The sequence below is a fragment of the Anopheles coluzzii genome, chromosome 2 (genome assembly GCF_943734685.1).
Source record: "Anopheles coluzzii chromosome 2, AcolN3, whole genome shotgun sequence".
Classification (NCBI taxonomy): domain Eukaryota; kingdom Metazoa; phylum Arthropoda; class Insecta; order Diptera; family Culicidae; genus Anopheles; species Anopheles coluzzii.
Window position 1 is genome coordinate 17,325,118 of NC_064670.1, and position 17,684 is coordinate 17,342,801.

Sequence of the window (17,684 nt, forward strand, 5' to 3'; positions counted from 1 at the left end):
CTATATTTAGAACAACCAAACAACGGAAAAATACAAAGAAAAATCACAACGCTCAAAACATTTTAGGGGCGATTCCAGACGATTCCGACACTTCTGAACGATTTCGGAGCTGGTTTCGAAATTTGATGGAACCGTTCGGACCCAGTTCCGTTTTTTTTTGTGAATTTAGCACAACTCTACTACAACCCTTATGAATTATGGAGCAAACCCAAAGAATGATTCAATTTCACAGGAAAGGAAAAGCATTTAAAGAAGCCAGTTGATATTTTAAAAAAGATTCTGCTACGTTTTTTTGCAGAAAAATAGTTATAAGCTACTTTTCATTGCATCTGACGACTGAAAAATGTTGTGCAATTGCGTTTTTAAAATATAAATCCTTTGAAATCTAATTAAACTTATGCCAAACTTTTGTAAAAATCAGCTGCATCTAACCATCAAACTACTCCGTTAATTCAAAATTTTTGACAATGTGAATCATTCCAAATCGAACCCCCCTTAATTCTACCCTCTCGCCAATCAGATAAACCACAAAAAAGTGCACACAGATAATCGCACAAAAATAGAACAATTCGGACTGCCACAAAATTCCGTTACGAACCATGGAAGGGGTTTGTCAAGGTCAGGCAAAATATTGGATGTGAATCAAAACTATCCGTTGTTCCATTGTTGTTCCGGTACTAGTTCTTTTTGTATCAGCTGCATCCCAACCGCCCTCTTCTCGACCGCTTTACCAAAAAAAAAAAAAAACATACACGAATTGACATTCAATTGCGTGTGGCTTGTCTGTGGTTCACTGATCGGAAACTTATTACCCGTCTCGTGTTCCGACCATCCCGCGGTTGTGGGTGCGGGCGCGCTGGTACGATTGAAGCACTGTCACAATAGGAGCTCCGCGTGCAATGTCAGTGTCACCGGGGCAGTACTGGACCCTCGTTGTAATACGACGACACGTACATGGATGAAACGTAGGGATGGTGTCCTGTGAGCGTAAGTACCACGTTTATTGCACGATCCGATCGTATCACAAGAAAAGAATTCGATTGGATGAGAATCTATAAGAAAGGTGTCTCCGGATTAGCTGTAAATCTTTCTCGCCGTAAAATGCTTTAATCGATTTTAATGATTACATAAGTTGATATGAAATGACCAGCTTCGGGGGGCGCTTTGATAAGCCTTCCGAATTACGTGAGCCATTTATGAACATGAACATATACTTCGACATTTGATGTAATGGAGGAACGTTGCGCTAACACCCGGCAGTGTTTGCTTTTCGGGAAGGATAGCTCTTATCGTGGACAGGGGCAGAGCAGTCACCACGGCAAGGCCGGATTGGTGATTGTGTTTTCTTTGTTTGTGGACGCATCGAAAGCATTGGGGAAGAGGGATTCACGAGTGTGCGCCGGTTCGCGCCTGTGCAATTTGCATATCGAATCTTGCAGCCGTCATCTGCCACCATCTGTACACTTTGTAGGATTCTTTGTCGAGAAAAGGCTAACAATCGTCACAAATCGTGTCGCTTGTGCGCTTTGTGATCACAAAGATTATGCGTACGCGGCTGGATGACGCGGCTGGTAAGTTGGGTTAGTAATCGAGCAAACGATCCAGGAGGCAGGGGTTGCACATTTTCTGTTCCATGCCTTTGTGTTGCACCCGGTTGCACCTGTTCTGTTGTCTGTTGCCCTCGCCGTCAGGCCATCAATTGGCAGAGCGTATCGATGCTGCGCCAATGACACTCGCTGCGCGGGTCAGCCGCGGATGATAAGCCACCGTGGCTGGGTGGGGGTGGGTTGTCGAAAGGGTCGTTGCATTATCACACGGATCATTGCGCTGGGTAATCGGTCGTGTGGCGCACACCGAACACGGGCGCATCTGTCACAGCATAATGCATGCTGCCCCGACCGCTGCTGGGTCGGGGCTCGCACGAACGACTGATTGATAAGGCGGAGCGAGCCCGAGTCGAGCGAGTGAATCGAGTGGATCGAGTGGACCGAGTCAACCAGCACAGCACAGGGCAATAGGATCGTGCTGCAGTGTCAAGTGCAGCGTCAATGCAAGAACCGTCGCAGTTCATCCGCAGCCATTAGAAGGGTTGGCATGTCAGCTTCGTCAGCTCCGGTTCGATAGACTAACAAGAACAAAAAAATACAAACAGTTGCGTTAAAAAAGGGCACACAATCGGGTGGCCGTTTTTGTACTGCTGACTAGACGATTCTACCGCTCTACTACACTCTTCTCCCACCCCCCATCCCAGTAGTCGCGATCACTGATTCCTCGGTTCTGTGTGTGTGTGTGTGTGAGTATTTTTTTCGGTTTTTTACGCCTTACGCACCGATCTTGTCGTTGCTTTTCGCGCATAGAGGTCTCGTGGTCGTGTTTCCACTTGATCGACGCGTTCGACAGCGCGGTGGTGGTGGTGGTGGTGCGGGATTTAGCTCGATCGTGCGGTCGGATTTCGTGCTGCCCGCTCGCGGCCTATCAGTCGGTGCCGGTCGCTCGGGTACGTTGCAGAGTCCGCAGTTCCACAGCCTTCGCGAAAAAGCCTGCGCGCAAACCTCGCCTCGCTGAGTGCGGTTTTGGGACGGATCGGTGCAATAACACGACTCTGGTTAGTGTTTGTGCGAATGTGTGTGTGTGTTTTAAAGTGGTGTAATTTAAGAATGTGTTTTGTTGTTTCCCTTTCGTCTACCATCTTTGCACGTGTGATGGTACGAAGCGAATGGGAGGGAAAAACCGCCGGTGCAATGATTCAAGCAAAAAAAAAAAAACGTACCCTTTTCTAACTGAAACCGTTTCTGTCCGATAGTTCCTGGCGGTAGCCATACCCAGGCGCGCTGATAGTAGCAATAGGCAAGCTGTGTGAGCGCGTGTAAAAGCCGTCCAACCTTATCACATTCCGACAAAGAGTAGGCGAGCGTGTGGAGCGTTGCGCACTGGCCGAGTGTGTGCCTGTGTTGGACTGTCCCGTCTGTTCCGTCGCCAAGTTGCCATCGTACTGGTCAGAGAAATTAAAAAAAAAAAATAACAAAACGATCGACAAAACAATTTGCAGCAAATGCAAAACGGGTCACCAGCCTCCCCCCGTGTGGGTGTGCGCGAAAGTTGCCTCGCTGCGCGCCGATTCTCGCATAACCGTTTAACCGATCGTCGATCTTTTCGAGCATCGATGACGATCGCTCGCTCGAAATCGATCGCATCCGGCCGTTCCGGATGAGCAAGGTTAAAGTGACCGTTTGTCGCATCGCAATCGTGGATGATGGTTTAAAAGTTGGAAGGTGAAATCCGGCCGCATATCAGAATTTGGTGCTTTTGAGTGCTGTTCGATGACGACAGCTCCTTCGGAGCCGTGTTGGTCCCGGCTGGACTTCCCGAAATATCCCCCTGTTGATTGCTGCCCCTTCAAAACCCGTTCCACGTGATTGAAGCGATCATAGTGCTTTTGGCAATCCTGCTCTCTCTCTCTCTCTGTCTCCCTCTCTATCCGTGTGGATCCGATTGTCACGTGATGCGCGTTCAGCGAAGTTTGGTTTATATTGCGTCAACGATTAATAACTAATAACACGCGCGATCGGATGGCGCGACGAAGCGAAGAAGTATGTCACAGTCACCCAGCCTCGATGCCCTGACCTGTGATCGTTTGATCCGAATTTTTATGCCGTATTGTTACTCATGGTACGGTTACGATTGATTCATCCAGCATTCTACCAGCACAGGCTTACACATTGTTGTGCCAAGGACAAGATAAGGATGCCTAAGCAAAACAGCACCAATTACCCGACTTTACAATGCAGCCATACCAGTATCAGAGGTCGGCTGCATGAAAATGCATGTCGCAGGGCAGCGGTGTATCCGATACCGTTTAATCGCCGTATACTGGTACCCCGCCCTGCCCGACGGGGTTGAGAGCTCGTTTGTGAAATATGTTCTAATCAGCGATTCTAGTTTGTTTTTTCTGCTTCTTCTCTTCACTCGTCCCTGATACCGTCCCAACTGCGACCGTTTCCAAAGACCACCACCAAGAACACCGTAACTTAATTGGCAGCCTATCCCGATCCGTCATTTGCATTGTTATGAAAATTCCAACGGTAAACAGAATGTAAACGTACTGCCCGTGGTCCTCCCAACCGCTGCACAAACACACTTGAGCAAACGAGCCGAGGCGCTCACACAAGGGCAGGTGCAAATAGATGACACGAGAGTTCGATAAGTAGGGTCGCGAATTGACGACCCGCCCTGCCCGGGATGGTTGAGCAGCGCGCGCCTGGTCTAGTTTTCGATTAGCATAGTTAGCATCGTTTTCCCGCGCGATCGGATCTTGCGAGCGAGGCAGCTAACTAACGATCAGCAGCATCTCTGATACTGTGATGATCGGCTATCTTGTTTTGCTCGGGAAGAGCGAGAAAGAGAGCCACTTAAAGATGCTCCCCGCCAGTGCATTGAGATCTATAATGGATGGGTTCAGGGTATCGGTTCGAACTCTGACGTGTGCTGGAGCTGTTTGGAAGTGTCTAGACTCTAGAGAGTGCCCACGACCACCGTGCCCGACCGTGCAAGTGTCTCAGTTTGTGGCGGATGATCGTACCCCTTTCGATGACCCCTTCGGACATCCATTCCAAGCGTCAGCGTGGTGATCGGATGGCTTAAGAAGCAAAACAAAAAACACACATAAAACCCTCGCACACAAACACACGTGGGCGCGGGTTTGCACTTGTGCCCGTAGCATAAGCGCTCTGCTGGTGGGCAAGTTCAAGTTTTGTTTTCGATGTCTTCTTTGTTTTTGCATTCTCCCAGTGCCCTTCGTTCGGTGTTGCGTTTCGTGCTTTCGTGGGCCGACTCTGCCGTAGGCGAGCGAGTTATTGTGAGCATGAGAAGATCGAACACGATTTTGGATGCAGCACATGCAGCAGACAGCAGCTCCCGCTCTCGAACGCTTCCGAACGAACGAGCTGCACCAGGTTAAGAAAGTTCACGTTCAATGCCACTCGGACGATGATGGTTGCCACGATGGAAGTGTTGTTTTCCTCATTCTAGCCGTTTCTTGTGAGCTGTTGTTTTGTTGCTGCTGCTGCTGCTGCTGCTGCTAGTACCAAGCAGCTTCAGCGTGGTCAGTTCTTCCTCACTCGGCAAGACCTTTGCCGCACGGCAATTAAACATTACCAGCTACATTACGTTTTGTTGTTTTTTGTTTCTTTCTTTTGTCTTGTTTCCTTCTGTGTTGCTGCTGGTTCATGTTTTCGGATCATCGAAATCGCACCGCACAGCGACCTTGGCCCACATAGCAGGCAAAATACACCATTTGGCCTAGCACGTGCTAGAATCGGAAAGAAAGCTTTACAGCATTTGGTTTCGGCACCCGTTTCGTTCGCCATACGTTCTCAATGTCGACCGATCCCGAACCGGAACGCGAACGCGATAAGCGCTCGGCAACATTTCACGCGACATTTGCTTTGCTTTGCCTGGTAAAGATCGAACCGGTCACTGGGTATCTCGGTGGGCCGTGCGTGCCGCCGCATAAGCCTTGTGTCTGAGCCAGGCCCCGGAGTTCACGGTTAGTTTTGGGGGCACACTGGCTGTGTTAGTGGTGGCCGGTAAGCGACGAACCTCCGCGTGCTCTGTTACCTTCGCGCTGCTGGCCCGAGCTCACTTTGCCGCTGCAAACAAAAGTTCATGGATGAGTGAACGTTTCACGGTGCCGGTTGGTAGCCGGTGTTTGGCAAGGGGCAATTGGAACTACATTTACGCAAAACAAAAAGAAGGAGAGTAAAAAAAAGCCAGACTGTTGGTTCCTTAGCGCTTAGAGCGATTTAAGGCCACTTCAAACAATCAATATCATAACGCTAAACTTGGATAGTTGGAAAATGGACAGCAGGATGATAAGAAATAATGAAATGTTAATTCGCTGTGATCATTTATCTGCTTGTTATAATTATCTGGTAGCCTGCTAACCACAATGATTGAGTTATAGATCATTTTATCTGAATCGATGGCCATCACCCCGATCACCCCGGCTATTTAATACAACCGCCAGATTAGCAGAGGGCAACAATCGAATCAACAATCGTGCGATAGACAAACGACACTCTATCTGTCCATCCATAACGTACAAGATCTCCGATAAGCCGATGATGATAAACCATTTGACACAGCTGACCGAATCGACGGGTGCAGCGTTGCACCTCTCAAGCAGTTGCGAATGGTCAAGGTGCTCTTCGTGCTTCGCCGATAAGACATTTTATTCGCGCGGGCTCCGCCGGAATGGTGGGAGAATAGAACCGGGACAATCAATCACGCGGGTGGGTGAAATTGGTACCAATAAATGCACTCAAAAACTATCCGCTGACCATCGTCATAGTGCCGTAAAACTCCTCGAGCAGCTGTCGAGCTGCGAAACGAGTCGCTAGGATGATGCGATTATGGCAGTAAGATTACTGTCAGGATAGCGCCATTGGATGACGGTTCACCACTCACGTTGGCCGGTTTGTGCGTCAACGAAGGGTGGATTAGAACTTCCTATCACACTTGCAAAGGCGATTTCGATCGATAGTATGCCCGGTGCTGGTGTTATTTCTCCGCATGTTTGAACGACCCACTTTGAACTGGGACTGGGAAGCAAAAAAGTGTTATATTTGCCAAGTGAATAGGGTGAAGATGCTTCACACCAAGCAATAAATTAATTCACCGCTCTCCTGCTGGTTGGTGGTTTCTACCTTGCAAAGCAAGCCAGTAGAACACATTCTAAACTATAATTTCCCAATACTGTAGCTCCTACTGGCACACACCAGCTCGTCGTATAATGTGGCTTGTTATGTGTGCTTTTTTTCTTATTTGAGTGTGTGCTATCGCCTGCGAACGCTTCTTCTGGACGTCACAAGAAGGTGCGTTTAATCGCACCGAGTGGGATTTTAAAATAATAGCAATTAGATCGAGCTTACGAAGTAATTTATGGCAGACGGAGGAGCTGGAATTCTTGTGTTACTTTGTGTCCGACTTCCGGCCGGATTCCAGCCATCGCCATGGATGACCAACGGTCTCGGGCGTTGTGATAGGTTGGTGTGTTATTTTCTGACCAACGATGAGTTGTACTTTTGAGTCAGAGGCACAAGCGCAAACGATGTATCGTCTTCACGAAATTGTAGCCCAATTAAAATGGCCCACGTTTGCAGCCGGTGTGCCGGGATATAAAATACGCTAATGGTACGTACGGCTTCGTTCGCGGAAGGAAGCAAATGATGTACGAACAACCCCAGAAACCCACTGGCCAGTGTAGCATTGAGCAAGAGAATTTCGGAAGAAGCTGTAAGACCTTGTGCGAGTGTGATGTATTTTTTGTTGTTTGTGTATAATTTTCATAAAGAGCGATCGTCGCATTTTACTACCATCTTCTTAGAAGATTCCAACTTAATTGGTAGCGTGGATTGTTCCATCCAATGTTCCACACCTGAACCATTGTGCTGGAGCATCCACACTGCCTTAGCTTGCCCATTGCCTTCACCGCAATCAGCATAGAAAGCAAGTTAGCAGCAGTTTGATTAAATCACACGTGCCGCATGAAAATGAAGTCGTTCGGAAGCGCAGACCAGATTGGGGACCGGGTTTGACCGGGCAAGATCGAATTGTGAGTTTTTGCATAGAAATCACAGCATAAATTATCAGCCGCATGGTCGTATCCCGCGGGGAGCATTGGGCTACCTTCTCGCGATCAGTCGGTGTTGCTTTTTTTTGAATGGAAACCAAAATACAGCTCCCCCCCCCTGTCTGCATCTGCACCCAAACACCGTCCGTGACAAGGCAAAAATGGAGAACGATCGATCTTCACCACCGAGCTTCCTTGGCGGACTGCAAATCTCCGCCAATTTGTGTTACGGGCCCTGTAGGCGTTAACTGTGCCGCTTTTGATCACGTACGTCGCGCAGGGTAGCGTGATTTTGAATAATGGCGATCAGTTTCTTGGAATGGGTTGTTGTTTTTTTTGTTGTGGTTCGCTCCAGTAAAATTTACATAGATAAACGGCCATTCATAAATATTGCCCAGAGAGGGTGAAACTAGCAGAGCAAAATGTAAAAACATTCAAACTTGTGCGCTGGCGAAGATGACACGAGCATCTAGCTAAACTGCGGGAGCGTTAACGATTATCAAAATCACGGATAGAATATCAGCAGTTTAGCATAGTATTGGAGCGAAATAGCGCAAGCCGCTAAGTTCAGTGAGAAAGCAGGCTCTGTTTTGTTTCTACACAATTTACATACAATTACACAAATTAAAGCATTACGTTCGACAGTGGCGCGCAGTTAATGCAGTTTGCATCTTTTCACGATCATCCCTTTCAGACCGATATCCAGAGCGATCCTAATGCAGTAGGCGGGCACGGCAGGCCCAACCAAAGGCAAAGAGTGGAACCTGGCGGAAGATGTACTATGGCATACACTGATAATCTGATCAACGCCGTCCCCGTTCCGCTGTACGTACGTATACTGTTGCTGCTGCTGCTGCGATTGGATCTTCCGGAAAGGGCTGGCCACTATCGCGCGATTGGCGTTCGCTCACGAATGATTGTAATTTCCGCCTGTTAAAGGAGCTGTACGTGTACGTTTTTTTGTGATCAATGCCCTGTGTACCTGTGCTGTTCTTACCCGGTGAAACAATACTCAGCCCTCAAGCCCTAATCGGATCGCCGGAAACGATCACGCCACGAACGATCGAAAGTGTGGCCACGCATCGAATACATCATTTTTTGTGAAGTGGTAATTGATTGCATAAGTAGTTGCAGCGTGAGTGCGTGCAAGCAGTGTGTGTGAGTGTGTGTGTGTGTGTGTGTGTGGACCTATGGGTCAACTATCTCCTTGATCGAACCGGTGCGTTCGCGTTCATGCGAAGATCTGGATCGGTTGTGCTGATGCTCTGGGTAGTGAATTTCATTAAATGTACGTACCTGATGCGTAGCGTGTGAGTGTGTACGTCAGTGTGTAATAGTGCTTTTGCCCAGCGTAATCAGTGCATCGGAGACAACAGTGTATACCTGCACATCCTCCGATCGCTATCGGAGGATAAACGCGCACAGCCTCAGCACCTTAGGAAAGGAGATAACCGACAGGTAGATCGCAGCGACTCTCGCTTCAGCTGGCGTAAGGTGAGAAGCTTTACCTCTCCGGTTCGCTTCGAGTAACTGAAACGAGCGAATCTGAACGTAAAACCAGTACCTCGGGGCAAATGTGAATGAATGCGCAAAGCCGGGAGAAGGAGTAGCATGGAATTCTAGTCCCAGCGGAGTGGTTGATCCCGCACGGTAGACCTCCGCCACGTTTATTCCATCGTCGGAGCAGGTGGAGTGATGTGGTGCTGATCAGTCTGACGGTTAGAAGGAGAGAAAGCTTACACTACCGTGCGTGTGTGTGTGATTTTATTTGTTTGATCCTAAGCATCGAGATTTTCAGTTTTCGTTTTTACTGTGCGTGATCCCGCGTGTACTGCGCTGCATTGCCCGTGGAATCCCGTGGAAAACGTGTCGCGATCGGGCACAGTGTTGTGCAAAAGTGTAACGAAAAGCCGCGACTACAGTGAAACCCCTTTTTGCTTGCTTGCAAGCCTTAATGAACATCGTCGTTTGGTGCGTAGAGCTGCAGTGCAGGGAGAGTAAAACCCGTTTAGCTGTGTGCGCTGTTCGGCGGGCTAGGTAGCCCAGGCCCAATGCCCAGACATGACACCGAAGGAGTGGTTCGCTTTGCTCCTGTTCTACGCGGCGTACCTCTTCATGGGCGCCAGCGTGTTCTATCATGTCGAAAACGATCTGGAGACGGAGCGGCGGGCCGAAGAGTTGGCCGAGCGGATCGAAATTAATGGTAAGTGTGCGTCATGGGAGAAGCGGCAAGCGAAAACCGAGAAAAGGAAATGGATGAATGGATGGCCAATTTTATGTGCATATATATTTCGTTCAGCATCGGTTTATCGAATTGTTAATATTGCATACGTGTGAAGTTAACTTTGTTTTGTGCTTTATTAGAAGTTAGTTCTTGCTCGTTGATATTCTGCATTCGTAAGGAGTTCATTGCTATCAATTTGAAGTTGAAATTTTGCTCCTTGGTAGAACAAAAAGCATCTATTGGCTACCATGATCATTGTTTTCACGGTTGTGTAGTGTCCCAATGATTATTTCAGTCTATTTATTTATTTTAATTGTTAATATTTTCGTGTATACATTTTCCATATTAATAGAAATAAAAAAAGCTTGGGATTTCATGTTATCATATCAGAGAACATTTTACAATTGCAAACTCCTTAGAAGCTTATTAATTTTATACACTTTTTATGACCATTTGTAATATAAGATTGATGCTAGACATTCGTGTTCAATAGTATGTTCACATCCTAGGCCTTCCAGGCACTACACTCTTTTGTAAAATCGATCTGACAGATGTTTACTGGCTATAGATGATTTTCTTGTAAATAGATGAAGTGTCATCTCATATCAAATTTCAGTATCAAGAGATCACTGAAACACTTCGACAAAAAGTCGCCAGTTTATGAGGACTAGGCAGTGTTGCTCGTTTTTATACCACCGTTTTATCGGTTCGCTATCAAAAGTCAGCCAAAGGGCATACGCTAGTTTGATGCGCCAAGCCAATATATGCCAGGTATATGCATAGAAGATCAGTGCAATATAACAACATGATAAGTACCTATAGGTACCTTCAATGCGAACTATTCAATAATCTATCTAATCAATCAGAAACCTGTAGCATCGCATGAACAAAATCGTGCATTATTGTATTCTTAGTCGCTGGAGCTGAGCTGTCTAGTGAAGAAAGGACACGGCTCTAGCACGTCACCTAACAATTGCCCGTAAAATCCTTCATACATTTTTTCTCGCTTCTCGTGAAGCGCGGTATCGCAGATCGTACCACTAATTCGCTTACCCACCAGGGAAACAGCACGTTCGCTGTGATTGTGGCCTCTATCGCGCGATCATGCAAATTCAATCGTACCCGTCGCACCGTAACCGAACCTATTCATCACGCTTCGGGTCAGCAGAGGGGCGGTGCGCGCGGTGACCAATTTCCTGTTGCTCATAAATCATCAAATTGCCAGGGAGACAACACAACTCCCCCCTCTGACGGTATCGACATGTTTATTCGAGAGTACAATTTAAATTTTAATGAGCCTGTAAAAAAACCGCTTCTGCGCTGACGGTTTAAAGTGCGCCAGTGCCGCCGACCAGTGAATGAAATCGATCTCCGGCTCGGTAAGGTGTAGCGCGTATCGGTTTACACTAAGCGCCACGCTCCAGTGCTGGAGCTGGAGAATGGGATGCATCGCGTACATGCTGGTTGCAAGACGGTTCAGTCTAGTGCAAATTATCGCGGCCCATGCCTGCCCGGTTCGGCGCACGGGTCTGTGGTTTGTTGTTATTGTTTTCCTTGACGACCGCTTGCAAACCCCTTATCAGCCGGCAGACTGTGCAGGTGTACGGGGGGGATACGGGGTTGGATGGGCCAGCTGCTTCACATGCACGTGTTCTGCCCGATGCCACTGACTGAGGACACACTTGAGGCTGGATGCGCTGCTCGCGATGTGTGCTTTTCGCGATCCAGCTACAACTCTCACGGGCGTGTGTGGTTCTGTGCATTGGAAACTATTACATTTAATGACAAAATCGTGTTAAACTTTGTTTGTAAATACCGTTCCCGTTTATCGGACACATGAATAACAAAAGGGCAATGCTGAGAGGTGACTAGTCGATGGGCTGTGATAACAAATATACCTTGGAAGGGATCCGTGATTGATTGCATATTACTTGGGTGCTGACACTCTTACGTCCACGGTAAAAAGTTTTGAGCTTGTACAGGAAATGTAAAATAGAATTTTATTTACACAGCAATAAGTATGTTGTAGTCTTTGCAAATATGTACACTATCATCACACGATCATTTGCTATAAAAAATCACTCATTTCACTCATATTTGTAGGATGATTGAAGAGCATCCAATTCTACTGGATCAATTTGCGCTAACCTATTCTCATCTATTCACAAACAATCCCAATTCCGATACGAATCCAATGCCACCACCACAGCAACATTGTATGCCTTCGATCATGCTGCCCGATGCTGCGGATACTCCAGCTTGGATCAGCTCATTATCGTACCGTTGCAATCGGCTTCCAGCACACGATCCGCGTTGACAGAAATGAAGTGATTTCAATTAAATCGTTTGCCCTCCCCAAGCTCAACTCAACAAGCAAGCTCACTCACTCGCCAGTGTCAAGTGCAATCGAATGGCACTCTAGTGCTCGTACCGGGCTCATTCCCATTACCCAGCTGCACACGATTGCTTAATTTGAATATTACAATGCCCGGTTTGTAGTCGTTGTCGGGCGTACGCGTGGCAATTGCGTTACACATTTTGCACCCACGGTGTTGTAATGAGGAAAATATGAGTATGTATATCACGCCAACTTCCCGGTCGCCCCAAGCGGTCCAGACTGTTGGAGCGATCGGGCAAGACGCCGTTAACGGCAGGGTAACAGGGACTGCCGTAGGGGTGAAATAACTAGCGGCACTTAATTAATGACTGGTTTGGCGCGTGCCCATCGCAACTAATCTGCACGTTGCGTTGCGATTGTAAAGCTCGATTTGAGTCAATAAATCAGCGCGGAATGCGGTATATGACAGCTGGGTGAATACGTTTATGGTTAAGTAGCCCTAGCAGCGGGCAACACGTTGAATGACTACTTTAGATAGCGCCCATTGCGCGCTCCGATGATTGAATACGCACAATATCTTGTTTCTAAGTACAATTGCAATAAGATACAAAAAAATAATCAAATTGAATTGAAGGTTGAAGTTTTGGTGCCGCCAATCTCGTGTTCATCGTGATCTAGAGATCCATCTGGAATCGATAATTGGATATTAAATATAAAGATCAATTCGCACGGTCGGGTGAATCTTCACAGTAGTCGCGCCAGTCGATGGCACCACAGCGACGGCGTACAACAATGTACGACCTAAGGACTAAGGAAAAGCGGAAGCCAGAAAAAAAGGGAAAAGAGTTGAGATAGTTGAACAGCGTGTGGCTTGCGATCAGCTCTACCTGGGTGTCCATGGTACATGTGAACAAGTCATTAAACACCAAACTAGGCTATCATTTTCGTGATCCAATTAGCACTCGCTTCCTTGTTCACAATAGTTGGGCAGATCGCCTTTTTTTAATGGAACATCGATATTTTGCGACCACACCGTCAGTTTCTATTTGCGTAGCCATGATGCGGACTTTGGGTGTTAGACTGCCATGCGAGAAATTAACGCAAAAGAAGCTGGCGATAAATTCATTCGCCAGATTAGTCATCCTGGTGGAAAGTTGTTGAGCAAACAACGATTTAAATATTCAAATATCAAACGTTGAGCTGTGAGCGTAAAATTTTGGAGAAAGTTGAACGTCTTTCTTGGTGTGCTCTTCTCGTATTGATGAAATAACATGAATTTTATGGATATTTTATTTTATTCGTAAAAATGTTCCACCTGCGATTGCGATGCAGTAAAATGCAACATATGGTTTCAAATAGGAAACGAATGAAAACGTATCTCCAATAAGAATGACATCATTTGATTGGATGCAATAGTTTCTGCTACGCCCAAAGCACTACTTCCTAGTTTACCTTTGTTACTACAGGAATGAAACCATCGTAAGAATAGTGTCAAATGTTACACTGCGCTATAACAGTCTTATAGCACTTGTGTTCGAGCAAATGCCATACAATCCACACACCATGCTACAGGTGCTAATGGAACGTGTTAGTCTCGCAACAATGTAGAATAAACGGGCTGAAACGAATTCAAACAATCCTTCAAAACGTCATAACGAGCTCTTCTCTTTTTGCGTTCCTATTCTCCTCCCCACAGAAATGCTCGTTCGCTACTTGTCACCGGAAGATATGGAGCTGCAGCGCAAACTGATCGGCCGGCTGGACGAATACTGCGGCAGCAGGGTGACCAACTATACCGAGGACGAGTATGAACCACCGTACGTGTGGGATTTTTATCATTCATTTTACTTCGCCTTTATCATTTGCTCTACCGTCGGTAAGTAGGGAGCAAATGGACAAGTACGACCATTTTTTGTTGTATTGATACTCCTAACATCACTATCCTGTTGCTACTTCAGGTTACGGTAACATCTCGCCGCACAACACGTTCGGGCGCATCTTTTTAATATTTTACGCACTGATCGGCCTCCCGGTGAATGGGTTCTTCTTTGCGTACGTCGGCGAGTTCTGGGCCCGTGGGGTAAGAAGGCAGTTTAACCAATAATAGTTAAACCAACAACAAACAGCTAACCCTTCCTAATGAACACACACTCGTTCTCGGGCAGTTTGTGCGGCTGTACCGGCGCTACAAGGCGTATAAATTATCCGCCAACGCCGGGTACGCACCGCGGCGCATCAGCTTCATCGGGCAGATCGTGCTATACCTGATACCGGGCGTGATCGTGTTCATCTTTGCGCCGGCGTGCGTCTTCACGTACTTTGAGCAGTGGCCGTACGACGTGTCGGTGTACTACTCGTTCGTCACGCTGACGACGATCGGATTTGGCGACTATGCCGCCTCGTTCCAGCCGTCCCAGCAGCACGAGTTCGGTTCGCTGTTTACCGTGTACAAGATATTCATCATCTTTTGGTTCTTCGCCGGCATCGGGTACATCTTTATGATACTGGGCTTTATTGCCAAGTGAGTAGTGCGACAATCGGAGCAACTGGAAGGCAGTGTTGAAACATACATGAATCATCTTGAATTCTTTCAGAGGCATATCGCACAAAAAGATTCAACAGCTGGAAAAGCTGGTCGCTTCCAACCTGAAGGAAACGCAGCACCGTGTGTGGAACGGAGTTACCAAAGACATTAGTTACCTGCGTAGGATTCTCAACGAGGTGTACATGCTAAAGTTTAAGGTAAGTTACTACCGCTGCTTTATTTTGCAAGAAACACGCTGCCTTCCTTGTCGTCTGGCGAAGCGTGCTGTTTGCTCGGCTCGGCCACATTAACTTAGCGTACTGCTGGTAATGGGTGAAATACAATTCAAACAAACATTTTCTTCCAATGCATCTACTCGCCCGCCCAGTGGACGGAACAAGCTCGGTAAGGGCGCTCGAATTCTTGTCCTCCTTCCCACACACACATACACACACAGTAAACATAAAATCCCCTCCCAACGCTTCCCATTGAAGCGACGGTTTTGGCATTGCAATTCATTAGTGTCCTATTTGCAGCCCGTGTACGAGGAACCTTCGGACCGGTGGTTAGGCCTGTCGAAAAGCAGATCAAGCTCGTGCCCGGAGCTGTCGATGTACCGGCCGCCGGAGCAGCCCACCATTCGGCGCAAGCGCGCCAACTCGGAAAGTGCTCTCGTGTTTGCAGCGACACGGCCGGTGGACGGTGGATCGCTGGTGCGCCGGCTCTCCGACACCGACCTGAACCGCATCAATCGGGAGAAAACGTTCGGCGTGCAGGCACTGGTACAGCCGGCCGAGCTGCTGGCGCGCGTCGTAACCGCGCTGGGCAACATTACCGCCAACCAGGACGACAACCAGAGCTTCCTCGAGCGAGCCTCGCTGAACGCGGGCGTCAACTGCTTTTCCGACTCGCAGATACTGGCCAGCGAGCGCACCTGGTCCGGCTGGTCGATGAGCGGGTCGGACAAGAGCGCCTACCTGACGGCACCGCCGATGCGGCCGCGGGCCGCATCCGACATTGGCGTTCCGCCGCATCTTAGCTCACAGGTAATGATGATGGAAGTTGGTGACGATGATGATGGATGGGTTTTTAGTTTTTTAAACGTAAACAACTGACTTCCTCTTTCTCTCGTGTCTCTCATCCCACCACCTGCAACAGGATGCGAACGAGTGGACGTGGAGCGGCGGAGACAACAGCCAGATACAGGAGATCCTGCAGGTACGCCAGAAGGTAAAGCAGAAGGACAATCTGCTGCGGGCCGCCCTCTCCAACAACGTCAACTTTGACTCGAGCCTCACCATCAACATGCCACCGACGGGCCAGGAAAGCAAAGCGTCCGCCGTCAACCGGAGCGTGCTGCAGCGATTGAACCCGTTCCGCAAGCGCTCCAAGCAGCTCGCCCCGGCGGACATCGAAACGGCCCCCGGACTCGATTCGTACCTTGCCGCCACCGGCAAGGGGCGCAGCTCGATGTTTAACCTGCCCACCTCGTCCTACCTGAGCGCGACGTCGCGCGGGCGCGGCAGCATCCTCTCGATGCCGCCGCAGGACGAGCATCTTCTCGAAACGACCACCATCGGCGATCTGTTGCGCGCGCTCGAGCTAATGCACACGGACACGGTGACGGCCGGTGCGGGCCAGCACCGGGGAAGCGTCGGCACGGGCGAGCCGCAGGCCGCTACACTGCACCACCGGGCGGGCCGCCACCAGTCGCAACCGTTCGCCGGCGGGGCGAGCAATCTGCCGTCGCTGCTGACCCTGTTCACGCCGCCGATCGAGGCGGGCGGGTCGCGCCGTGGCTCGCTGAAGCCGCCGCTCGGTCGCACCGGCAGTGCCGATTCGGCCCCCTCCGTCCTGCGGCGACCCTCGTTCCGTCCAACGAATCCACCCTCCTACTCGGCCACGGTGTCCGGGTCGCCGGCCGGTGGCGGTAGCCCAACGCTCGGCATTATCGGTCCGTCGCCCAAGCCGATCCGGCGTCGGTTCAGCGTCCGCCCCTCGAACCTGGCCTATCCACCGGGGCACTGTCCGCGGCCGCCAGCCGGGCCAACCGGTGGGCCCGAGCTGCCCGGCTCGCCGCACATCAGCTCGTCGTCCCAGTCGCTGCACAATCTGCCGACGACGACGCTCCAGCGCCGGCTGTCGTCCCGTCCGAGCCCGCTCGCTACCCACCAATCGTCCCATCTGACCGTACCGTCGGCCGGTGGCACGGCTGGCGTCGCACCAGCCGGACCCCAGGGACCCCAGTTCCGCTGGCGGCCGAATCTGATGCGCTCGGACTCGGACCAATCGACCGCGGTCAGTGGGCTGACCGTGCCAAACAGTGGCCGCAACCGGCACAGCAGCCTGTCCAATCTGTTCGACGAGAAGCGTTAGGGTGCTGGGGCACAACCGCGGGTAGAATTAGTAGCATTAGCAACAAAAACACCAGTGTGGAAGGCGTACCACCAACATCACCACAACCACCACCAACGCAGCAACGTATCAGTATTGTAACGCTGTCCCGGTGGGCCAACAGGGGGCGTTGCCCCGGAACAGCGCGTAGAGATGTATGAAATTATTTATGCCAGAGCAGCAAGGGGGAAGACAACTATCTGATGCCATTCCAACCAGTCATTATGCGGTAGTGCGGAAGTTATTGCAGTAGCTTGTAGGTTTACACAGTGGCCCATCGAGCCCTATGGCATGCGGACCAGTGGAAGATTGTGGAGCGATCGTGATCGTCAAACAGTACACAGTGACAGTTTTGTGAACGGGAAAACGGAACAAAAAACAGAGCAAAATAAAGCAGTCAAGTGGCCGAGTTGCTTACCGGCCACTGTCTACCGTCCCTTTAAACCGATGTGGTGCTGTTTGTGTTTTCTTCTACTTCTCTTCTCTCCTAGCAATAGATTCTAACCGTTCGGTTGTTATTTCCGTTTGATTGGAAATTGAGTGGAGCGGCGAGCACCAGACGAGCGACAGGGGC

The 17,684-nt window shown here is 49.2% G+C and overlaps 1 protein-coding gene across 5 annotated transcripts; it reads left to right on the forward strand.

Moving 5' to 3' along the window:
* Nucleotides 1-1,894: 1,894 nt before the first annotated feature.
* On the forward strand, nucleotides 1,895-17,558 carry LOC120953569 (open rectifier potassium channel protein 1). 5 transcript variants are annotated; one of them, XM_049605850.1, is made up of 8 exons: nucleotides 1,895-2,293; nucleotides 8,325-9,833; nucleotides 13,889-14,068; nucleotides 14,151-14,272; nucleotides 14,358-14,713; nucleotides 14,787-14,934; nucleotides 15,253-15,762; nucleotides 15,875-17,558. In XM_049605850.1, exons 2-8 carry the CDS (start codon nucleotides 9,692-9,694, stop codon nucleotides 17,090-17,092), a joined length of 2,676 nt encoding a protein of 891 aa, XP_049461807.1. In that variant the 5' UTR covers nucleotides 1,895-2,293; nucleotides 8,325-9,691; the 3' UTR covers nucleotides 17,093-17,558. The 5 variants fall into 5 exon arrangements, with proteins under 5 accessions (XP_049461807.1, XP_040229567.2, XP_040229569.2 ...); XM_040373633.2 differs by having other exon boundaries at nucleotides 1,895-2,115; XM_040373635.2 differs by having other exon boundaries at nucleotides 1,895-2,088.
* The last annotated feature ends 126 nt before the right edge of the window (nucleotides 17,559-17,684 follow it).